Source organism: Papio anubis, chromosome 2 (assembly GCF_008728515.1).
Source record: "Papio anubis isolate 15944 chromosome 2, Panubis1.0, whole genome shotgun sequence".
NCBI classification, from domain to species: domain Eukaryota; kingdom Metazoa; phylum Chordata; class Mammalia; order Primates; family Cercopithecidae; genus Papio; species Papio anubis.
The window spans coordinates 91,388,305-91,414,132 of NC_044977.1; the positions used below are offsets into that span (position 1 = coordinate 91,388,305).

The 25,828-nt window shown below is 45.8% G+C and overlaps 1 protein-coding gene across 3 annotated transcripts in view; it reads right to left on the minus strand.

Moving 5' to 3' along the window:
- The window catches only part of CCDC36 (coiled-coil domain containing 36), a 63,619-nt gene that overhangs the window by 27,372 nt on the left and 10,419 nt on the right, over positions 1-25,828 (minus strand). For all 3 annotated transcript variants that reach the window (XM_031663344.1, XM_031663342.1, XM_031663343.1), the window contains exon 2: positions 24,370-24,440. In XM_031663344.1, coding sequence (XP_031519204.1) covers positions 24,370-24,425 — 56 coding nt within the window. In that variant the 5' untranslated portion in view covers positions 24,426-24,440. The remainder of the gene's footprint in view (positions 1-24,369; positions 24,441-25,828) is intronic.

Consider the following 25,828-nt stretch of genomic DNA (forward strand, 5'->3'; position numbering starts at 1 on the left):
ACAAACATTATTTCTATAGCTTATAGATTAAAAGTATTCCTTACGGGAAACAAATGGATGGGCTCTGGCTAGTTATCTGCAGCAGGAACATGTCCTTAAGGCACAGATTGCTCATGCTATTGTTTGTGGCTTAGGAATGCCTGGAAGCAGTTTTCCGCCCTGGGTGGGTCAGGTGTTCTTTGCACTCATTCCAGTAAACCCGCAACCTTAAGCATGGGTGTCATGGCCATCACGAACATGTCACAGTGCTGCAGAGATTTTGTTTATGGCCAGTTTTGGGGCCCATTTATGGCCAGATCTGGGGGCCTGTTCCCAACATGTCCCCCTTTTTTGTTTGGCAAAGCAATAAAAGCAAAGGCAGCTTTGTCATGGTGAGCTAATTCTTGCAGGAGTTAAGACCCGCATCTGCAGACTATACAAAGATAAACAACACAGATTAAAGCACAATCATCATTGAAATCACAGAGCCTCCAAGTGTCTTTATCTATTTTAATGGGTTAATAGCTGCTAATCTCTCTGCAGCTCTTTCAAGCACTCCAGTTCCTGGCATTAAGGTCAGGTGTGCCTGGGAAGCTTTAAATATTTGTTCTTTTAATTTTGCAATATCCAAAGACAAGTCTGTAAAGTGTCCTTCTAGATGCTTTTTTATTCTTTTCCAAATTTTGATCTTATTTAAGAGCCATTAATAGTTTCCACAAATCCTTATGTTTAGCTCCTACAGTGGGCCATATCATTTGAGGTTGAGGTGCCACGATAGCGCCATGTTTACAGATAATAGGAACTCTTGCCATCTTTCTTACCCATTTCTACCATCTGACCATTTTGTTTAAACCAGCTGAACACAGTGTGGCCATGGCATGCTGACTGAGAGGTGCAATTCAAGCTAAACATCTCCTTAGGGGACCAATCAATAATGATTCCATAGGAATCATTGCACAGCACCTCTGCCTGTTCTGCAATGCAATCTTCCCAAATAAGTACATTCATTATTTCTGGCCAGGTCCAATTCTGTTTACAAATAGGTTTTTGAGGGCAGTATGCCTCAATTATAGGAGCAGATTTATTATGGTAAATACTGAGACCAGAAAGTATGTGTAAATGTGTCATAGAGTGATCACATCCAGGCATTACTGCCAGCCAAAACTGATAAATATGCCCAATGAGTATAATTGTTCTGTGTCAGCCCTTGTTGAAGGAATACTCACAGCAATGGTGATCACCACTATCATAGCTATCATTGAATTACTAACTGTGACTGGTGTCCTGCTTCCTAAGGTTTTCTTCCGCCATCTGTGACAGCTTCTTGATCTGTCCCCAGGTAGGTGGCTGTGTTCAACAGGTGTTGCTCGTGACACTTGGGGTCCTCCTCAGCATCAGTCTCAACATGGCTGCAACTGGTGGGTTTTGGGATCCTCCCCAAACCTCTTCCTGGGTATCTGGCTCATAGTTAAGACTTCAACTGTCTCAATGGCACCCAAATTGGCTGTTGATTCTGTCCTGGAGAAACACAAGCATAACCTCTACCCCAAGTTATTATTTTACCTATTTCCCAACTTCTTCTTATCAGATCTCTCCACCAAACCAGTTGTTCTGCTTCTGTCTTTGCAGCTAGTTTCTGTAGATGCTGTTCAGCTGCTGATACCATCTGGCCTTTAGGCAGGCTCAAAAAAATTTGAAGTCAATAATGCTAGATTAAATTGTATATGGGGTGACCCATAGTCCCTGTTTCTCCCCTTTTGCTTTTGCAACTACTGCTTCAGGGAGAGATTCATTCTTTCTACTATGGCTTGTCCTTGAGAATTATATGGAATGCCAGTAATGTGTTTAATATTCCATAGAGAGAAGAATGTAGCTAGAGCTTGGCTAGTATAGCCTGGGGCATTATCTGTTTTAATAGAAGCTGGAATGCCCATCACTGCAAAATACTGCAAAAGGTGACGTTTAACACAGGCAGAAGACTCTCCTGATTGGCATGTAGCCCAGACAAAGTGAGAAAAGGTGTCCACACATACATGTGTATAAGATAGTCTCCCAAATGAGGGAACATGTGTGACATCCATTTGCCAAAGAGAATTAGGTTCCAATCCTTCAGAATTAACTCCTCTTGTAAAAGATGAGGAATGTACCATTTGGTAAGTTGGGCATCACTGCATGATAGCTTTCGTTTCTTTCCATGTAATGCTGTATCTGTGTTTGAGACCAGAGGCATCAACATTGGTTAAATTGTGAAAGTGTTTGGCATTCGATATTGCAGTAGCAACTAGGCAATCAGTCATTTGATTCCCTTCAGTTAAAAGTCCTGGGAGAGGCATATGAGCCCTAATATGAGTGATGTAAAAAGGGTTCCTCCTACTCCTAACTGCTGTTTGTAATTGGGTAAATAAAGTTATCAGTTGTTCATCTGTATGAAATCGTAACTGAGCATTTTCAATTAATTGTGTGGAATGAACCACAAAGAATCCAAAATCACATTAATAGGCATATCAGAAACAGTCAATACCTCAATTACAGCTACAAACTCCGCTTTTTGAGGTGAAGTATAGGGCATCTGAAAAACTTTACCTTTCGAGCCAGAATAAGTTGTTTTACCATTTGTAGACCCATCTGTAAAAACATTCTCAGCACCTTCAATTGGTTTAAATTTAGTTATTTTAGGGAGAATCCAATTAGTTAATTTCAAAAATTGAAACAGTTTTGTTTTAGGAAAATGATTATCAAGAATACCCACAAAGTCAGCTAAATGGGTTTGCCAAGTAAGACTATTTATAAAAGCTTGCTGTATTTGTGCCTTAGTGAGAGGGACAATAATTTTTCCAGGATCATATCCATGTAATTTAACAATCCAAGTTCTCCCATTTCCCATCATAGTAGCGATTTGATCCAAATAAGGAGTTAGAGTCTGTGAATTAGTATGTGAAAGAAAAAGCCATTCTACTAAGTCGTGCTCTTGGGCAGTAACACCAGTAGGTGAATGATGAGTTGGAAAAATTAGCAAATCTAGAGTCTTCTCTGGATCTATTCTATTTATTTGAGCCTTATGGACTTGCTTTTCAATCAGCTGTAACTCTGTCTCAGCCTCTGTTAATTGTTGAGGGCTAGTGAGACTAGGATCTCCTCTGAAGGTAGAAAATAGATTACTCATGGCATAGGTAGTAATGCCTAGAGCAGGTCGTACCCAATTAATATCCCCTAGTAATTTTTGAAAGTCATTTTATGTTTTCAATTGATCCCTACATATGGTTACTTTCTGTGGCACAATAGTAGTGTCATTTGCTAAGGTCCCCAAGTAGGAGTAAAGGGTATTAGTCTGAATTTTGTCAGAAGCTATAAATAAACCAGAGTGAGAAATTGAATTTTGCAAGCGATCATAACATTGGAGTAATATTTCTTGAGTGGGGGCAGCACAAAATATATTGTCCATACAATGAATAATGTAACACTGAAAATTTTTTATGAGTAGGTTCAATTGCTTGCCCTACATAAGTCTGGCAAATTGTTGGACTGTTTAACATGCCTTGTGGCAACACTTTCCAATTAAAACGCTTAGCAGGCTGCAGGTTGTTTACTGCAGGAATTGTAAATGCAAACCGTTCACAGTCTTGCTCAGCTAAGGGGATAGTAAAGAAACAGTCTTTTAAATCTATGACTATTAAAGGCTAGTTTTTTGGAATCATAGCAGGAGAAGGCAATCCTGGCTGTAATGTCCCCATAGGTTGTGTAACTGAATTAATGGCTCCTAAGTCAGTTAATATACTCCATTTACCTGATTTTTTCTTAATAACAAAGAGTGGAGAATTTCAAGGGGAAAATGTTGGAGTTATGTGTCCTTTTTTCTAATTGTTCAGTAAGTCAGTCCTCTAAAGCCTCCAGTTTCTCTTTACTTAGTGGCCATTGTTCTATCCAAATTGGCTTATCTGTTAACCATTTTAAAGGTATAGGTTCTGGAGGCTTAACAATGGCCGCCATCAAAAATGATATCCTAAACCTTGGCAGGAACTTTGCCTTTCCGCTTGAAGTGGTTCCTTCAAACCTTGCAAATTCTTTCCTAGTCCCATACCAGGGACATACCCTGTTTCATGCATCATACGTTGACTTTGAGGGCTGTATAATTGCTCAGGAATTAGAACCTGTGCTCCCCATTATTGTAATAAATCTCTTCCCCATAAATTTATAGGTACAGAAGTTATAATTGGTTGAATAGTCCCGGGTTGTCCATTGGGCCCCTCACAATGCAAAATATAACTGCTTTGATATACTTCAGGGGCTTTACCAACTCCAACTATGTTAAATTGAGCGGGCTGAATTGGCCACGTGGACGGCCAGTGCTGTAGAGAAATGATTGAAATGTCTGCTCCTGTATTTACCAAACCTTTAAATTTCTTTCCCTGAATAGTTATTTCACAGGTAGGATGTTTAACAGTAATTTGATTCACCCAATAACCTGCTTTGCCTTGTTTGTGCTTCCAAATCCTCCTGTTCATTTAATTTCACTTTTCCCCATTTCTGCATACGGCACAATCAGGAGTTGTGCTATATGCTCTCCTGGCTCTGCTTTCCAGGGAACAGAAGTAAATACAACAATTTGAATTTCCCCATTGTAATCTGAATCAATGACTCCTGTTTGTACTTGCACTCCTTTTAAATTTAAACTAGATCTACCTAGAAGTAATCCTATCATCCCCGCTGGCAAGGGTCCACAGACCCGTTGGAACTTTTTGCAGGGGTTCCCCAGGCAGAAGGCTCACAGCTTTTGTGCAGCATAAATCTGAGAGGTGAAGCTAGCTGAACTTCCTGGGTTGAGTGGGGACTTGGAGAACTTTTCTGTCTAGCTAGAGGATTATAAATGCACCAATCAGCGCTCTGTGTCTAGCTAAAGGACTGTAAATGCATCAATTGGCACTCTGTAAAAACGCACCAATCAGCGCTATGTGTCTAGCTAAAGGATTGTAAACACACCAATCAGCACTCTGTGAAAATGCACCAATCAGCACTCTGTGTCTAGCTAAAGGATTGTAAATGCATCAATCAGCATTCTGTAAAATGGACCAATCAGCACTCTGTAAAATGGACCAATCAGCTCTCTGTAAAATGGACCAATCAGCAGGATGTGGGTGAGGCCAAATAAGGGAGTAAAAGCTGGCCACCTGAGCCAGCAACAGCAACCCGCTTGGGTCCCCTTCCATACTGTGGAAGTTTTGTTCTTTTGCTCTCCACAATAAATGTTGCTGCTGCTCACTCTTTGGGTCTGCACCACCTTGAAGAGCTGTGACACTCACCACAAAGGTCCGTGGCTTCACTCCCAAAGTCAGCAAGACCATGAACCCACCAGAAAGAAGAAACTCCAGAGACACCTGAACATCTGAAGGAACAAACTCTGGACATACCATCTTTAAGAGTTGTAACACTCACTGTGAATGTCCACGGCTTCATTCCTGAAGTCAGTGAGACCAAGAACCCACTGGAAGGAATACATTCTGGACACATTTTGGCACCCAATGTGGGGCCTTCGCCAAGCGATGAGTACCATCAGACCCCTTTCGCTTGTTACTCTGTCCTATTTTTCCTTGGAATTCAGGGGCTAAATACCAGGCACCTGTCTGCCAGTTAAAGGTGACTAGCGTGGCCACCGGAATAAGGACATGGGTGTCAGGCTTTCTAGGAAAGGGCTCTTTAACAACCCCTGACTCTTTGGAGTGGGGAACATTGGTTTGTGTGGAACCAGCTTCCGCTTTTCCTGTACTTCTGGGCTGAGCCAACAGTTGACAGAGATAAAAGTCATTCAGCTCTGGGGTCCTGACAAGTTGGTTGACCCAACAGCCATGAGTGGAACTCTCAAAGTCATGTCGCCCAAGCAAGACTCGCCCATCTAACCTATCTATCCTGACCCTTTCCTCCTGGGTCCTAATGCTTGTCAGATAAACTTTCTCTAGCCTCTCTTCTCTGAGGCTAGTCCTGCTTCTAAAAACCACTCCCTGTCTCTGGTGCTTTTCTAGTTTCTCCTGTAAGAATGATTTCTAGTATAAACTCCAGGACTCTATTCCCTTCTTAAGGCATCCAGGCTCACCAATCAGAAAGACATAATTTTTGCCCAAAGTCCTGCCATAGGGGGTACTATCTGGAATTTTAGGATCTCTCTTCAGACCAGCAGGCCTAACAAAAGCTATTCCTGAAGCTAGGATATGGGGAGCTTCAGAAATTATATCCTTTCTATTCAAGTAAGGATAAAAGGCGTCACTCTTCCAAACCTGGAGATCCCTCCCTTCCTTCAGGGTATGGCCCTCCACTTCATTTTGGAGGCTTCACATCTTTGGGTTTTTTTTTTTTTTTGAGACAGAGTCTCGCTCTGTTGCCCAGGCTGGGAGTGCAGTGGCTGGATCTCCAGCTCACTGCAAGCTCCACTTCCTGGGTTCACATGCATTCTCCTGCCTCAGCCTCCCGAGTAGCTGGGACTATGGGTGCCATACCTGCATGGCTAGTTCTTTGCATTTTTTTTTTTTTTTTTTTTTTTGAGGCGGTCACCGGCTGTGTCACCCAGGCTGGAGTGCAGTGGCGTGATCGGCTCACTGCAAGCCTCGCCTCCCAGGTTCAGGCCATTCTCCTGCCTCCAGCCTCCGAGTAGCTGGGACTACAGGCGCCCGCCACCGCGCCCGGCTAGTTTTTTTGTATTTTTAGTAGAGACAGGGTTTCACCATGTTTAGCCAGGATGGTCTCGATCTCCTGATGACCTCGTGATCCCGCCGCCTCGGCCTCCCAAAGTGATGCTGGGATTACAGGCTTGAGAGCCACCAGCCCGGCTGCATTTTTTAGTAGAGGCGAGGGTTTCGTGTTAGCCAGGATGGTCTTGATCTCTGACCTCGTGATCCACCCATCTCGGCCTCCCAAAGTGCTGGGATTACAGGCTTGAGCCACCACGCCCAGCCAGGGCTTCACATCTTTATAGAATGGGGTAAAGTCCCAGTACTAACAGGAGAATGCTTAGGACTCTAACAGGTTTTTGAGAATGTGTTGGTAAGGGCCACTAAATCCGATTTTTCTCAGTCCTCTTTGTGATCTAGGAGGACAGGCAAGGGTGCAAGTTTCCAAGAATGTGTGGGTAAGGGCCACCAAATCCAACCTTCCTTGATCCTCCTTATGGTCTAAGAGGAAAACTACTGTTTCTGCTGCTGCGTTGGTGAGTGCAATTATTCCGATCAGCAGGGTCCAGGGACCGTTGTGCGTTCTTGGGCAAGAGGTGTTTCTGCTGTGCACTGGTGAGTGCAACTATTCCAATCAGCAGGGTCCAGGGACCATTGCAGGTTCTTGGGCCGGGGGTAGCAACAAACAAACGAAAACCATGGGCAGTTTTGTCTTTCAGATGGGAAACACTCAGTCATCAACAGGCTCACCCTTCAAATGCATCCTAAGCCATGGGGACCAATTTGACCTGCAAACCCTGAAAAAGAGGTGGCTCATTTTTTTCTGCACTATGGCCTGGCCCCAATATTCTCTCTTTGATGGGGAAAAATGGCCACCTGAGGGAAGTATAAATTACAATACTATCCTGCAACTTGACCTTTTCTGTAAGAGGGAAGGAAAATGGAGTAAAATACCTTCTGTCCAAGCTTTCTTTTCATTGAAGGAAAATACACAACTATGCAAAGCTTGCATCCCACAGAAGGACCTCTCAGCTTACTTCCATATCCTAGCCTATAGCTCCCCTTCCTATTAATGATAAGCCTCCTCTAATCTCCCCTGCCCAGAAGGAAACAAGTAAAAAAATCTCCAAAGGACCACAAAAATCCGCAGGCTATCGGTTATGTCCCCTTCAAGCTGTAGGGGGAGGGAAATTTGGCCCAACCCGGGTACATGTCCGCTTCTCCTCCTCTGATTTAAAGCAGATCAAGGTCAATCTAGGGAAGTTTTCAGATGATCCTGATAGGGATATAGATGTCCTACAGGGTCTAGGGCAAACCTTTGATCTCTCTTGGAGAGATGTCATGCTATTGTTAGATCAAACACTGGCCTTTAATGAAAAGAATGCGGCTTTAGCTGCAGCCCGAGAGTTTGGAGATACCTGGTATCTTAGTCAAGTAAATGATAGAATGACAGCTGAAGAAAGGGACAAATTCCCTACCAGTCAGCAAGCCATCCCCACTATGGATCCCCACTGGGATCTCGACTTAGATCATGGGGACTGAGTCACAAACATCTGTTGATCTGTGTTCTAGAAGGACTAAGGAGAATTAGGAAAAAGCCCATGAATTATTCAATGATGTCCACCATAACTCAGGGAAAGGAAATCCTTCTGCCTTCCTCGAGCGGTTATGGGAGACCTTAAGAAAATATATTCCCCTGTCACCTGACTCACTCGAGGGTCAATTGATCCTAAAAGATAAGTTTATTACCCAATCAGCCACAGATATCAGGAGAAAGCTCCAAAAGCAAGCCCTGAGCCCGCAACAAAATCTGGAGGCATTATTAAACCTGGCAATCTCAGTGTTCTATAATAAGGACCAAGAGGAACAGGCCCAAAAGGAAAAGCGAGATCAGAGAAAGGCCGCAGCCTTAGTCATGGCCCTCAGACAAACAAACCTTGGTGGTTCAGAGAGGACAGAAAATGGAGCAGGCCAATCACCTGGTAGGACTTGTTACCAGTGTGGTTTGCAAGGACACTTTAAAAAAGATTGTCCAATGAGAAACAAACTGCCCCCTCGCCCATGTCCACTATGCCAAGGCAATCACTGGAAGGTGCACTGCCCCAGAGGACAAAGGTTCTCTGGGCCAGAAGCCCCCAACCAGATGATCCAACAATAGGACTGAGGGTGCCTGGGGCAAGCACCAGCTCATGTCATCACTCTCACTGAGCCCCGGGTACATATAACCATTGAGGGCCAGGAAATTGACTTCCTCCTGGACACTGGCACAGCCTTCTCAGTGTTAATCTCCTGTCCCAGGCAACTGTCCTCAAGGTCCATTACTATCCGAGGAATACTGGGACAGCCTGTAACTAGGTTTTTCTCCCACCTCCTCCGTTGCAATTGAGAGTTTCATATGCCTTTCTTGTTATGCCTGAAAGTCTCACACCCTTATTAGGGAGGGATATATTAGCCAAAGCTGGAGCTATTATCTACATGAATGTGGGGAACAAGTTACCCATTTGTTGTCCCCTACTTGAGGAGGGAATCAACCCTGAAGTCTGGGCATTGGAAGGAACAAACTCAAGCTCCAGCCTTAAGCCATCCCACAAGACAAAACTTCTCTTTATACATCAGAGAGAGCAGGGATAGCTCCTGGAGTCCTTACTCAGACTCGCGGGACAACCCCACAACCAGGGGCATACCTAAGTAAACAACCAGGGGCATACCTAAGTAAAGAAATTGACGTAGTAGCAAAAGGCTGGCCTCACTGTTTACGGGTAGTTGCAGCAGTGGCGGTCTTAGTGACAGAGGCTATCAAAATAATAAAAGAAAAGAATCTCACTGTCTGGACTACTCATGATGTAAATGGCATACTAGATGCCAAAGGAAGTTTATGGCTATCAGACAACTGCCTACTTAGATACCAGGTGCTACTCCTTGAGGGAACAGTGCTTCAAATACGTACGTGCCGTCAACCTTGCCACTTTTCTCCCAGCGGATGGGGAACCAATCAAGCGTGACTGCCAACAAATTATAGTCCAGATTTATACTGCCCGAGATGATCTCTTAGAAGTCCCCTTAGCTAATCCTGACCTTAACCTATATACCGATGGAAGTTCATTTGTGGAGAATGGGATATGAAGGGCAGGTTATGCCATAATTAGTGATGTAACTGTACTTGAAAGTAAGCCTCTTCCCCCAGGGACCAGCGCCCAGTCAGCAGAACTAGTCGCACTTACCCAAGCCTTAGAACTGGGAAAAAGAAAAAGAATAAATGTGTATACAGATAGCAAGTATGCTTATCTAATCCTACATGCCCATGTTGTAATATGGAAAGAAAGGGAGTTCCTAACCTCTGGAGGGAACCCCCATTAAATACCACAAGGAAATTATGGAGTTATTACATGCAGTGCAAAAACCCAAGGAGGTGGCAGTCTTACACTGCCAAAGCCATCAGAAAGGTGAAGGAGAAAAGACAGAAGGAAACTGTCAGGCAGATGCTGAGGCCAAAATTGCTGTCAGGTGGAACATCCCATTAGAAATACCTATGGGGCCAGGCGCGGTGGCTCACGCCTGTAATCCCAGCACCTTGGGAGGCCGAGGCAGGCGGATCACGAGGTCAGGAGATCGAGACCATCCTGGCAAACACGGTGAAATCCCGTCTCTACTAAAAATACAAAAAATTAGCTGGGTGTGGTGGCAGGCACCTGTAGACCCAGTCACTCGGGAGGCTGAGGCAGGAGAATGGTGTGAACCTGGGAAGTGGAGTTTGCAATAAGCCAAGATTGTGCCACTGCACTCCAGCCTGGGCGACAGAGCAAAACTCCATCTCAGAAAAAAAAAGAAAAAAAAAAAAGCAATACCTACGGAAGGACCCTTGGTATGGAACAACCCCCTCCAAGAGATTAAGTCCCAGTATTCCCCAACTGAAACAGAATGGGGACTTTCACGGGGGCATAGTTTTCTCCTCTCAGGGTGATTAACAACAGAAGAAGGAAAGGTACTTATACCGGAAGCCAGTCACTGGAAAATACTTAAAACCCTCCATCAAACTTTACATACAGGTATTAAAAACACTCATCAGATGGCCAAATCCCTATTTACAGAGCCAAATCTCCTCTGGACCATCCGATAGGTAGTCAAAGCCTGTGAGATGTGCCAAAGGAATAATGCTTTGGTCCATCATAAGGCTCCTTTGGGGGAACAAAGAATAAGTCACTATCCCGGAGAGGACTGGCAGTTAGACTTCACCCATATGCCTAAGTCAGAGGGATTTCAATACTTGTTTGTGTCTGTGTTGATACCTTTACAAATTGGATAGACACTTTCCCCTGCAAGTCAGAGAAGGCTCAGGAAGTGATTAAAGTTCTAACTCATGAAATAATTTCTAGATTTGGGCTTCCCCAAAGCTTACAGAGCAACAATGGTCTGGCTTTTTTTTTTTTTTTTTTTTTTTTTTGAGACGGAGTCTCACTCTGTTGCCCAGGCTGGAGTGCAGTGGCGCGATCTCAGCTCACTGCAAGCTCCGCCTCCCGGGTTCATGCCATTCTCCTGCCTCAGTTGGGACTATAAGCACCCGCCACCACGCCGGGCTAATTTTTTGTATTTTTAGTAGGAGACGGGGTTTCACCATGTTAGCCAGGATGGTCTCAACGTCCTGATCTTGTAATCTGCCCGCATCAGTCTCCCAAAGTGCTGGGATTACAGGTGTGAGCCACTGCACCCAGCCAATGGTCCAGCTTTTAAAGCCACGATAACTCATGGAATTTCCACCTTCACTGTGCCTGGAGGCCACAATCCTCAGGGAAGGTCGAGAAGGCAAATGAAACACTCAAGAGGGACTTAAGGAAACTAACACAAGAAATTCATCTCCCATGGCCTACTCTTTTGCCCACGGCCCTGTTGAGAATCCGAAATTCTCCTCACAATATGGGGCTCAGTTCATACGAAATGCTGTATGGACAACTTTTTCTCACAAATGACCTCCTACTTGATCAGGAAACGGCCAACTTGGTCAAAGACATAACTTCTTTGACAAAATATCAATGAAACCTTAAAAATCTACCTGAAGGATGTCACAGAGAAAAGGGAACAGAGTTGTTTCAACCAGGAGATCTAGTGTTGGTCAAATCTCTCCCATCTACCTTCCCATCTATGGATTCTTTGTGGGAAGGACCATACTCGGTAATCCCCTCTACCCTCACTGTAGTTAAGGTGGCAGGAGTGGAATCTTAGATTCACCACACCCGAGTTAAATTTTGGACACCCCCTGAGGAACCTGCAGGACTGTCAGCTCAGGAGTCCCAAGATCAGCCAGATCAGTCTCGATATGCCTGCAAACCGTTGGAGGACTTGCATCTCCTATTTCAGAAGGAAACATCCCAGACTAAAAAGGCTCCTACAGCTGATCCTGAGGAAAAACCCCTTTCTCTTTAAAAAAGTTAAGTGAAGGTTGGGCGCGGTGGCTCAAGCCTGTAATCCCAGCACTTTGGGAGGCCGAGACGGGCGGATCACAAGGTCAGGAGATCGAGACCATCCTGGCGAACCCGGTGAAACCCCGTCTCTACTAAAAAATACAAAAAAAAAACTAGCCGGGCGAGGTGGTGGGCGCCTGTAGTCCCAGCTACTCGGGAGGCTGAGGCAGGAGAATGGCATGAACCCGGGAGGCAGAGCTTGCAGTGAGCTGAGATCCGGCCACTGCACTCCAGCCTGGGTGACAGAGCGAGACTCCATCTCAAAAAAAAAAAAAAAAAAAAAAAAGTTAAGTGAAAACCTACATAATCTTTAACACCTCTCCTTGCCCCTTTAATGGAATCCTTTTACTATTTCATCATATTATTAAGCAGCATACTAACTATACTCTTTGTGATAGAACTACATACTGTAGCTCCTGCCAGGACGAAAATCATAATCACATCAACCTTTTTTCTATCTTCCTTCCTTCTGACAGCAATTTACTCCTACCTTTAACTCAGACTAGATAAAATGATCTCGTCTTCTGGAACACCCTCTTTACCTTCCTATTTACTCTTTGCCTATCCATCCCTCCTGCTTCCTCGGACACCTCATACAATTGCCCCTCCCCTTACACTAGCTCCTAATTACCTCTTCAAGATTCTCAACTTAACCCACTCTCTGTTAAACCAGTCCAATCCTTCCCTGGAAAATGACTGTTGGCTTTGTAGCTCTCTATCTATCGGCACAGAGCCATAAAACTAATACCCCTACTTATAGGGTTAGGAATGGCTACTGCTATAGGAACCAGAATAGCCGGTTTATCTACTTCATTATCCTACTACCACACACTCTCAAAGGATTTCTCAGGCAGTTTGCAAGAAATAATGAAAACTATCCTTACTCTACAATCCCAAATAGACTCTTTGGCAGCAGTGACTCTCCGAAACCGCTGAGGCCTAGACCTCCTCACTGCTGAGAAAGGAGAACTCTGCACCTTCTTAGGGGAAGAGTGTTGTTTTTACACCAACCAGTCAGGGATAGTACAAGATGGGTCCACCCAGCGTTTACAGGAAAACGCTTCTGAAATCAGACAATGCCTTTCAAACTCTTATACTAACCTCTGGAGTTGGGGGACATGGCTTCTCCCCTTTCTAGGTCCCATGACAGCTGTCTTGCTATTACTCGCCTTTGGAACCTGTGTTTTAACCTCCTTGTCAAATTTGTTTCCTCTAGAATCGAAGCCATCAAGCTACAGATGGTCTCACAAATGGAACCCCAAATGAGCTCAACTAACAACCTCTACCGAGGACCCCTAGATCAACTCACTGGCTCTTTGGCAGGCCTAGAGAGTTCCCCTCTGGAGAACACTACTGCTGCAGGGCCCCTTCTTTGCCCCTAACCAGCAGGAAGTAGCTAGAGTAGTCATTGCCCAATTCCCAACAGCAATTGGAGTATCCTGTTTAGAGGAGGGATTGAGAGGTGAAGCCAGCTGGACTTCCTGGCTTGAGTGAGGACTTGGAGAACTTTTGTGTCTAGCTAGAGGATTGTAAATGCACCAATCAGCACTTTGTAAAAATGCACCAATAAGCACTATGTGTCTAGCTAAAGGATTGTAAACGCACCAATCAGCACTCTGTAAAAACACACCAATTAGCACTCTGTAAAAACGCACCAATCAGCACTCTGTAAAATGCACCAATCAGTTCTCTGTAAAATGGACCCATCAGCAGGATGTGGGCAGGGCCAAATAAGGTAATAAAAGCTGGCCACCTGAGCCAGCAGCGGCAATCCACTCAGGTCCCCTTCCACACTGTGGAAGCTTTGTTCTTTTGCTCTTCACAATAAATCTTGCTGCTGCTCTCTTTGGGTCCACATCACCATTTTTTTTTTTTTTTTAAGACAGAGTCTTGCACTGTCACCCAAGCTGGAGTTCAGTGGTGCTATCTTGGCTCACTGCAAGCTCTGTCTCCTGGGTTCATGCCATTCTCCTGCCTCAGCCTCCTCAGTAGCTGGGACTACAGGTGCCCACCACCACACTCTGCTAATTTTTTGTATTTTTAGTAGAGATGGGGTTTCACTGTCTCAGCCAGTATGGTCTCAATCTCCTGACCTCGTGATCCACCCACCTTGGCCTCCCAAAGTGCTGGGATTACAGGCATGAGCCACCGTGCCCAACCAGGTCCATACCACCTTTAAGAGCTGTGACACTTGCCACAAAGGTCTGTGGCTTCACTGCTGAAGTCAGCGAGACCATGAATCCACCGAAGGAAGAGACTCCAGACACATCTGAACATCTGAAGGAACAAACTCTAACACTCACCGCAAAGGTTGGCGGCTTCATTCCTTAAGTAAGCAAGACCAAGAACTCCCTGGAAGGAATAAATTCTGCACACAAATCTACTGTGGCATTACCGGGTATGGTGAGGGACAGGCATTGTACAGGGATGAGGGAATGGCCTGAGCCAGAAATGTCCCGGTTTGGAACAGAGCCTGGGATGGGACCCTCATGGCATTTCCCAAAATTAAAAGGAAAAGGCTCAAATGTAGCTATAATATTTCCCTGTTGATCTAGGGGGTGTATCCTAACAGGTAACTGCCAAGTCTCTATATCACACTCGTGTCTAGCTCACTGAATTCCTGCGTGAATAGAACTGAAAGGGGTTGCTCAAGGCACTGCAGAGTCACTGGGGCAACCACTTTTCACCCAGTGTCCTCTGGAAAAGAAAGATCTGGGGCCGGGCGCGGTGGCTCAAGCCTGTAATCCCAGCACTTTGGGAGGCCGAGACGGGCGGATCACAAGGTCAGGAGATCGAGACCATCCTGGCTAACACGGTGAAACCCCGTATCTACTAAAAAATACAAAAACCTAGCCGGGCGAGGAGGCAGGCGCCTGTAGTCCCAGCTACTCGGGAGGCTGAGGTAGGAGAATGGCATGAACCCGGGAGGCGGAGCTTGCAGTGAGATCCGGCCACTGCACTCCAGTCTGGGCGACAAAGCGAGACTCTGTCTCAACAAAAAACAAACAAACAAAAAAAAGATCTGGAGGGTCAGGCCACTCCTTTTCTTCAAAATAAGGAGGGGGTGCAGAAGAGTAGGGATGAACCTCTTTCTCCTTTGCCACTTTAGCTTTAGCTGGCAAACAAACCTGCTCTGTTACCTCTTCTGTTACTCCTCATGATTAGTGTGAAAAGGTTCCAAGATGGAATGAACCAGAGCCCACACTTGTCCCATTGTTGCCCTGATGCTTCCGAGCTCCCCTTCTTACTCACCACAGGGATTGCTTAAGAGTACTCAGGTGTCCTCCAGCTTAGTTCCACATTCTCCAACTGTTGCTATGGCGACCCTTTGGCCAGGATTCGAGCCCCACGTATGGGCACCACTTGCTGAGACCAGCTCAGTTGTTGAGACCCTAACCCAGTGGTGCTAGAGGAATTAAAGACACACACAGAAATATAGAGTGTGGAGTGGGAAATCAGGGGACTCACAGGCTTCAGAGCCGACAGCCCCGAACAGAGTTTGATCCACATATTATTGACATCAAGCCAGTGATAAGCATTATTTCTACAGATTATAGATTAACTAAAAGTATTCCTTAAGGGAAGCAAAGGGATGGGCCAAAACAAAGGGAGGGGCTCTGGCTAGTTATCTGCAGCAGGAACACGTCCTTAAGGCACAGATCACTCATGCTATTGTTTGTGGTTTAGTATTGCCTTTAAGCGGTTTTCTGCCCTGGGTGGGCGAGGTGTTCCTTGCCCTCATGCCGGTAAACCCACAACCTTCAGTGTGTGCGTCAAGGCCATCATGAACATGTCACAATGCTGCAGAGATTTTGTTTATGGCCAGTTTTGGGGCCCATTTATGGCCAGACTTGGGGGTCTGTTCTCAACAATGGGGTTTCACCATGTTGGCCAGGCTGGTCTCAAACTCCTGACCTCAAGTGATCCACCTGCCTCAGCCTCCCAAAGTGCTGGGATTACAAGCATGAGCCTCTTTTTTTTTTTTTTTTTTCTTGAGACAGATCTTGCTCTGTCGCCCAGGCTGGAATGCCATGGTACGATCCCATCTCACTGCAACCTCTGCTCAGGTGATCCTCCCAACTCAGCCACCCTAGTAGGCATGCACCACCACGCCCAGCTAATTTTTTTTATTTTTTGTAGAGATGGGGTTTTGTCATTGTAAGGTACATGGATGTGCTTTAGTCAAGGAATAGGAAGAGGCAGATATTCAGGCCTGCATGACTCAGTGAGTTTGGTGTGCAAGCGCATAACTCTACTTGTTATATAACCTGTTTGTGTAAGTTCATACTTGGCTCTATGCCACTATTGTCTGAAAAAGGTATAACCGCAGCCAGGTGCAGGGGCTCATGCCTATAATCCCAGCACTTTGAGAGGCCAAGGTGGGTGGATCATAAGGATAAGGTCAGGAGTTCGAGACCAGCCTGGCCAACATGGTGAAACCCCATTTCTACTAAAAATACAAAAATTAGCCAGGCATGGTGGCACGTGTTTGTAATACCAGCTACTTGGAAGTCTGAGGCAGGATAATCGCTAGAACCCAGGAGGCGGAGGCTGCAGTGAGCCAAGATCACACCACTGCACTTCAGCCTGGGTGACAGAGCAAGACACTGTCTCAAAAAAAAAAAAAAAAAAAGGTATAACTGTCCTGCTGACATTGTACAGGGATCTCTTGGGGGTTTGGCTTGGCTTGGCTTGGCTCAACATGACTTGACATGGTGGGCATGCTGGTGCCCAAAGAGAGAGAGGGCCAGAGCTGTCCTTTGCAGACTGACAGGAGCGAACCAGGATACACCTCAGCTTGCTTGTGCCAAGAGAAAGAGTTAAGCTGCTGACCCTGAAGGGAAGGGAGAGCCAGCTGCACAGCTGTGCATGGGGGCAGCCAGCTCAAGCAGACAAGACAGGGTGGACAGTGTGAAAGTAAGCTGCTAATAAGAAAGCCAGTGTGAGAGTAAGCTGCTAATCAGAAAGCTGCAGAATAAAACCATATTCATCTGTCTACAGACTCCAAAATATTCTTTCTGAAGTCTCTTGGACTTCAGCATGGGCTGTACCCAGACCCCGGGAACTGACAGCCATGTTGCCCAGGCTGGTCTCAATAATATTACTATCTGAGCTGTGCCTTCTGTCAGATCAGTGCCAGCATTAGATTCTCACAGAAGCACAAACCCTATTGTGAACTGCACAATGCAAGGGATCTAGGTTGTGCACTCCTTATGAGAATCTAATGCCTGATGATCTGCCACTGTCTCCCATCACCCCCAAATGGGACCATCTAGTTTCAGGAAAACAAGCTCAGGGCTCCCACTAATTCTACATCACAGTGAGCTGTATATTTTTTTTCTTTTTTTTATATTATACTTTAAGTTCTAGGATACATGTGCACAACGTGCAGGTTTATTACTTATGTATACATGTGCCATGTTGGTTTGCTGCACCCATCAACTCGTCATTTACATTAGGTATTCCTCCTAATGCTATCCCTCCCCCAGCCTCCCACCCCCCAACCAGCCCTGGTGTGTGATGTTCCCCGCCCTGTGCCTATGTGTTCTCATTGTTTAACTCCCACCTGAGTGAGAACAAGCGGTGTTTGGTTTTCTGTCCTCCTGATAGTGTGTCCAGAATTGGTGGGTTCTTGGTCTCGCTGACTTCAAGAATGAAGCCACAGACCCTCGCAGTGAGTGTTACAGTTCTTAAAGATGGTGTGTCTGGAGTTTGTTCCTTCAGATGTTCACATGTGTCTGGAGCTTCTTCCTTCTGGTGGGCTCGTGGTCTCGCTGTCAGGAGTGAAGCTGCAGACCTTCGTGATGAGTGTTACAGCTCTTAAAGGCAGTGCATCTGGAGTTGTTCATTCTTCCCAGTGGGTTTGTGGTCTCGCTGGCTTCAGGAGTGAAGCTGCAGACCTTCGTGGTGAGTGTTACAGCTCTTAAAGGCAGCGTGGGCCGGGCGCAGTGGCTCAAGCCTGTAATCCCAGCACTTTGGGAGGCCGAGACGGGTGGATCACGAGGTCAGGAGATCGAGACCATCCTGGCTAACACGGTGAAACCCCGTCTCTACTAAGAAATACAAAAAACTAGCCGGGCGAGGTGGCGGGCGCCTGTAGTCCCAGCTACTCGGGAGGCTGAGGCCGGAGAATGGCGTGAACCCAGGAGGCGGAGCTTGCAGTGAGCTGAGATCCGGCCACTGCACTCTAGCCTGGGCGACAGAGCGAGACTCCGTCTCAAAAAAAAAAAAAAAAATACAAATAAAGGCAGCGTGGACCCAAAAAGTGAGCAACAGCAAGATTTCTTGTAAAGAGTGAAAGAATAAAGCTTCCACAGTGTGGAAGGGGACCCAAGCAGGTTGCCACTGCTGTCTCCAGCAGCCTGCTTTTATTCCCTTATCTGACCCCACCCACATCCTGCTGATTGGCCCGTTTTACAGAGAGCTGATTGGTCTATTTTGACAGAGAGCTGATTGGTCCATTTTACAGAAAGCTGATTGGTCAGTTTTGACAAAGTTCTGATTGGTGCGTTTACAATCCTTGAGCTAGACATAAAGGTTCTCCAAGTCCCCACTAGACTCAGGAGCCCAGCTGGCTTCACCTAGTGGATCCTGCACTGGGGCTGCAGGCAGAGCTGCCCACCAGTCCTGAGCTGCACCTGCACTCCTCAGCCCTTGGGGGGTCAATGGGATCGGGCGCCACGGAGCAGGAGGCAGTGCCCATCGGGGAGGCTCGGGCTGCACAGCAGCCCACCCCTGAGGGGGGGCTCGGACATAGCAGGCTGCAGGTCCCAAGCCCTGCCCCGCGGGGAGGCAGATGAGGCCTGGTGGGAACTCAAGCACAGCGCCAGTGGGCCAGCGCTGCTGGGGGACCCAGCACAATCTCCACAGCTGCTGGCCTGGGTGCTAAGCCCCTCACTGCCTTGGGCTGGTGGCGCCCGCTGGCCTCTCCAAGTGTTGGGCCCTCCAAGCCCGCACCTGCGCCCGCCGGAACTCACGCTGGCCTGTGAGCACCATGCGCAGCCCCGGATCCCACCAGCACCTCTCCCTCCATACCTCCCTGCAAGCAGAGGGAGCTGGCTCCAGCCTCAGCCAGCCCAGAGAGGGGCTCCCACACTGCCATGGCAGGTTGAAGGGCTCCTCAAGCATCACCAGAGTGGACGCTGAGGCCGAGGAGGCATCAAGAGTGAGGGCTGCTAGCATGTTGTCACCTCTCAATAGTTTCCTTAGAATGATGGTTTCCAGCTTCATCCATGTCCCTGCAAAGGACATGAACTCAGCCTCTTTTATGGCTGCATAGTATTCCATGGTGTATATGTGCCACATTTTCTTAATCCAGTCTATCATCGATAGATATTTGGGTTGGTTCCAAGTCTTTGCTATTGTGAATAGTGCCACAGTAAACATACATGTGCATTTGTCTTCATCGTATAATGATTTATAATCCTTTAGATATATGCCCAGTAACGGGATTACTGGGTCAAATGGTATTTCTATTCTAGATCCTTGAGGAATCGCCACAGTCTTCCACAATGGTTGAACTAATTTACACTCCCACCAACAGTGTAAAAGTGTTCCTATTTCTCCACATCCTCTCCAGCATCTGTTGTTTCCTGACTTTTTTTTTTTTTTTTTGAGACGGAGTCTTGCTCTGTAGCCCAGGCTGGAGTGTGGTGGCCGGATCTCAGTTCACTGCAAGCTCCGCCTCCCGGGTTCACGCCATTCTCCTGCCTCAGCCTCCAGAGTAGCTGGGACTACAGGCGCCCGCCACCTCACCCGGCTAGTTTTTTTTTGTATTTTTTAGTAGAGACGGGGTTTCACCGTGTTAGCCAGGATGGTCTCGATCTCCTGACCTCGTGATCCACCCGTCTCGGCCTCCCAAAGTGCTGGGATTACAGGCTTGAGCCACCGCACCCGGCCGTTTCCTGACTTTTTAATGATCACCATTCTAACTGGCATGAGATGGTATCTCGTTGTGGTTTTGAGTTGCACTTCTCTGATGACAAGTGATGATGAGTATTTTTGCATATGTCTGTCAGCTGCATAAATGCCTTCTTTTGAGAAGTGTCTGTTCATATCCTTTGCCCACTTTTTGATGGGGTTGTTTTTTTCTTGTGAATTTGTTTCATTTCTTTGTAGATTCTTGATATTAACCCTTTATCAGAAGTGTAGATTGCAAAAATTTTCTCCCATTCCATAGGTTGCCTGTTCACTCTGATTGTGTCCAGAATTGGTGGGTTCTTGGTCTCGCTGACTTCAAGAATGAAGCTGCGGACCCTCGCGGTGTGTTACAGTTCTTGAAGATGGTAGTCTGGGAGTTTGTTCCTTCAGATGTCCAGATGTGTCTGCAGTTTCTTCCTTCTGGTGGGTTTGTGGTGTCGCTGACAGGAGTAAAGCTGCAGACCTTCGTGATGAGTGTTACAGCTCTTAAAGGCAGCGTGTCTGGAGTTGTTCGTTCTTCCTGGTGGGTTTGTGGTCTCGCTGGCTTCAGGAGTGAAGCTGCAGACCTTTGCAGTGAGTCTTACAGCTCATAAAGGCAGCGTGGATCCAAAGTGTGAGCAGCAGCAAGATTTATTGTAAAGAGCCAAAGAACAAAGCTTCCACAGTGTGGAAGGGGACCCAAGCAGGTAGTGGCTGGCTGGCTCAGGCAGGCTGCTTTTATTCCCTTATCTGGCCCCACCCATATCCTGCTGATGGGTCCATTTTACAGAGAGTTGATTGGTCCATTTTACAGAGAGCTGATTGGACCATTCTGACAGGGTGCTGATTGGTGCATTTACAATCCCTGAGCTAGACACAGAGTGCTAGACAGAAAAGTTCTCCAAGTCCCCACTAGGTTAGCTAGATACAGAGTACCAATTGGTGTATTTACAAACCCTGAGCTAGACACAGAGTGCTGATTGGTGTATTTACAAACCTTGAGCTAGACACAGAGTGTTGATTGATGTATTTACAATGCCTTAGCTAGACATAAAAGTTCTCCAAGTCCCCACTAGATTCAGGAGCCCAGCTGGCTTCACCTAGTGGATCCCGCGAAGGGGCTGCAGGCAGACCTGCCCGCCAGTCCCAAGTTGCGCCTGCACTCCTCAGCCCTTGGGCGGTCAACAGGACTAAGCCCAAGGGAGCAGGGGGCGGTGCTTGTTGGGGAGGCTCAGGCGGTGCTGGAGCCCACCGCGGGGAGGGGTTCAGGCATCGCGGGCTGCGTGATGATAATTTCTTTTGCTGTGCAGAAGTTCTTTAGTTTAGTTAGATCCCATTTGTCTATTTTGGCTTTTGTTGCCATTGCTTTTGTTGTTTTAGTCATAAAGTCTTTGCCCATGCCTATGTCCTGAATGGTATTGCCTAGGTTTCCTTCTAGGGTTTTTATGGTGTTAGGCCTTACATTTAAGCAATTCTCGTGCCTCAGCCTCCTGGGTAGCTGGGATTACAGGAGCCCACCACCACACCCGTCGAATTTTTGTAATTTTTTGGAAAGACAAGGTTTTGCCATGTTGGCCAGGCTGGTTTCAAACTCCTGACCTCAAGCAATCTGCCTGCCTCGGCCTCCCAAGGTGCTGGGATTACAGGCGTGAGCCACTGTGTCCGATCATAATTATTTCATTATATATTACAATGTAATAATAGAAATAAAGTACATGATAAATTTAATGCACTTGAAACATCCCAAAATCATTTCTCCATATCCTGGTCTGTGGAAAAATTGTCTTCCTCAAAACTGGTCCCTGTTACCAAAAAGTTTAGGGACTGCTGCATTAAAACACACACACGAATCATTCCTTTATCAAATGTTAAATTTAAAGCAATTAGATAACATATAAGTACATATTCTGAGCCAAAGAAACCTTTATAATATTAATACAAACTACTTGTTTCTATTTTGATATAAACATACTATTTTTAAAACAAAAAGAAACTCTTAATAGTTCAGGATAGAGAAGGGTGATTATTTTTACTCAGAAATGAAACCAGCCCCAGTCCCATACACAGTTGTTTTTGGATAAGCATAGAAATTGACCCTTCTCCTGTTAAAGCTTGAAACTCCCATTTGTTTTTTCTGAGTTCCTTCCTCAGGAAAGGACTTTCAGGCCTCTCAAAAAAGTATCAAATAACTGAAACTCACCAGATCACTACACCAGATGCCTCCTTGCTCCCCGCTAGTTCTTGTTTTCTTACAAATTATTCCATTTCCTCCCAGCTAAATAAACCCTTAATTTTAGTTAGGGAGACGGATTTGAGACTAAGTTCCCATCTTCTCTGCTGCCAATTACAGCCTTCTTCCTTGGTAATATTCCTCATCTCATGATTGGCTTTGTGTGTGTCGAGCAGCAGGACCTAGACTGAACCCCTGGTGTTTTGGTAACAGAACTATTTCCTGAGGTAAACTAAGAAATGGGTTACAAACATATAATATGGGTAACATAATCATTGCTCAAAATTGTTCTCTGTGATTTTCCTTTTGGGCCAAAGAGAATAATTAGCTAGGCTTGGTAGGCCAGGAACAGTTTTGTGAGCCTACTGAAATTATGTAGGATTTATATCTTTAAACTATGAAGGCCAGGCACGGTGGCTCACACCTGTAATCCCAGCATTTTGGGAGGCTGATGCCATTGGATCACCTGAGGTCAGGAGTCCAAGACCAGCCTGGCCAACATAGCGAAATCCCGTCTCTACAAAAACTACAAAAATTAGCTGGGTGGCACATGCCTGTAATCCCAGCTACTGGGGGGCACTGAGGCAGGAGGATTGCTTGAACCTGGGAGGCAGAGGTTGCAGTGAGCTGAGATCGTGCCACTACACTCCAGCCTGGGCAACAGAGTGAGACTCTGTCTCTGCCAAAAAAAAAAAAAAAAAAAAAAAAAACCAGAAGGCAAAAACTTCATGACACTGGATTTGGCAATCTTGGATATGATACCAAAGGGACAAGCAGCAACAAAAACAAAAAAGTCCAACAGACATAATTGGACTTAATGAAGATTTGCTGGGCATGGTGGCTCACGCCTGTAATCCCAGCACTTTGGAAGGCCAAGGAGGGCAGATCACCTGTCAGTTGTTTGAGACCAGACTTTCCAACATGGTGAAACCCCATGTCTACTAAAAATACAAAAATTAGCTGGGCATGGTGGCGGGCACCTGTAATCCCAGATTCTTGGGAGGCTGAGGTGAAATAATCGCTTGAACCCAGGAGGCGAAGGTTGCAGTGAGCTGAGACCACACCATTGCACTCCAGCCTGGGCAACAAGAGTGAAACTCCGTCTCAAAAAACAAAAAAAACCAAAAAACTATGATCTGGAAGTAAAGATAGTTTTTCACTACTCCCTACCAACTGTAAGCATTTTTTTTTTCTTTTTCAGAAATTAAAAAAAAAAAGCAGTGCTCTAGTTTCTGATCAATTGATAAAACTTCAGGAAGGTGTTAAAGAGGAAAGAAACTATCCGGTGATAAAAGCATACCATAAGCAATTACAAATCCCTTAAATACACACTACTTCTCAGGCATACTCACCAAGTTAGCAGTGACAGGCTTATTGCAGGATGGTAGACACCAATGTTAAGTACCTTAGTGGAGTAGTTGAAAGGGCAATACCTCAATGAGCCTTGTCAATACCTAGAGTGGCTCTTAATCTCCACAGTACCTATAAATTGCACTGTACAACTGAACATATATCTGAACATTGTCTCGATTTTGCTCCTTGCTATTTCAGTAGCAGTTGCTGCAACTGGGCTGAGTGTCCAGATGTTGAACCTTCTCTGACACTAACTGGCCCAATGCTGGATACAAAGTCATTACTCAGTTAACACACAGAGCTGGATTGGTACCATTTTTGTAATGGACAGAAAAAAAGCACAAGAAGATGCAGCAGAGACAGAGAAGAGGAAGAGAAGAAGAGGCTGTATAGGGTACCTCCATTATTATAACCTAATAGGAAGGGAATCCTCTTTTTTTTTTTTTTGAGATTGAGTCTCACTCTGTCGCCCAGGCTAGAGTGCAGGGGTGCAATCTTGGTCTACCACAAACTCCACCTCAAGCAATTCTGCCTCAGCCTCCCCAGTAGCTGGGATTACAGGTGCACACCAGCTCCCCCGGCTAATTTCTGTAGTTTTTTAGTAGAGACGGGGTTTTGTCATGTTGGCCAAGCTAGTCTTGAACTCCTGACCTCAGGTGATCCACTTGCCTCGGCCTTCCAAAGTGCAGGATTTACAGACATGAGCCACCACGCCTGGCCAGGAACGCTTTTTCTATGAAATCAATGAAACTAGAAAATCCTCTTAAGGATCAGAGAATATAACCAGAAAACTTACCCAGAGCCTGAAGGAATACTGAGCATCTCTTTGATATTCCAGACATTAAAATTCATTTCTTACAGTTATACCTATTAGAAAGAAAAGATGAATATTAAGAAAGTTAATAATTTTTTCCAAATATTACTAGTGACTATTATGTGTACATGAGGACATTCCAGCAGCTATATTCCCATCCAATTTGTGGAAAAAAAATTTTTTTTTGAAATGGAGTTTTGCTCTTGTCACCCAGTCTGGAGTGCTGTGGCTCAATCTCGGCTCACTGTAACCTTTGCCTCCTAGGTTCAAGCAATTCTCCTGAGTAGTTGGGATTACAGGCACCCGCCACCATGCCCGGCTAATTTTTGTATCATGCCACTGTCTCAAAAAAATTAAATAATAAATGGAAACACAAAACCATTTATATTTGCACCCCCAAAAAAGAAATACTTAGGTATAACAGTGACAAAATATATACAACATATATATGAGGAAAACTACAAAACTCTGATGACAGAAATCAAATTAGAACTAAATGGAGAGGCCGGGCGCAGTGGCTCATGTCTGTAATCCCAGCACTTTGGGAGACCGAGGCAGGCGGATCACTAGGTCAGGAGATCAAGACTATCTTGGCTAACACGGTGAAACCCCGTCTCTACTAAAAATACAAAAATTACCCAGGCATGGTGGGACGTGCCTGTAGTCCCAGCTACTTGGGAGGCTGAGGCAGGAGAATTGCTTGAACCCGGGAGGCGAAGTTGCGGTGAGCCGAGGTCATGCCACTGCACTCCAGCCTGGGGCGACAGAGTGAGACTCCATCAAAAAAAAAAAAAAAAAAAAAAGCCAGGCGCAGTGGCTCACACCTGTAATCCCCGCACTTTGGGAGGCAGAGGCAGGTTGATCATCTGAGGTCAGGGGTTTGAGACCAGCCTGGCCAACATGAAGAAACCCTGTCTCTACTAAAAATACAAAAAATTAGCTGGGCGTGGTGACAGGTGCCTGTAATCCCAGCAACTCAGGAGGCTGAGGCAGGAGAATTGCTGGAACTGGGGAGGCGGAGGTTGCAGTGAGCCAAGATCTCTCCACTGCACTCCAGCCTGGGCAACAAGAGCAAAACTCCGTCTCAAAAAAAAAAAAAAAATTTATATAATAGAGATGGGGTCTTACCACATTTCCCAGGCTCGTCTCAAATTCCTAAACTCAAGGGATATGCCTGCTTTAGCTTCCCAAAGTGCTGGGATTACAGGCCTGAGACACCTCACTCAGCCCCTTTTTACTCTTTTTTTTTTTTTTGTAGAGACAGGGTTTCACCATGTTGACCAGGCACACTTTTTTTTTTTTTTTTTTTTTTTGAGACGGAGTCTCGCTCTGTCGCCCAGGCTGGAGTGCAGTGGCCGGATCTCAGCTCACTGCAAGCTCTGCCTCCCGGGTTTACGCCATTCTCCTGCCTCAGCCTCCCAAGTAGCTGGGACTACAGGCG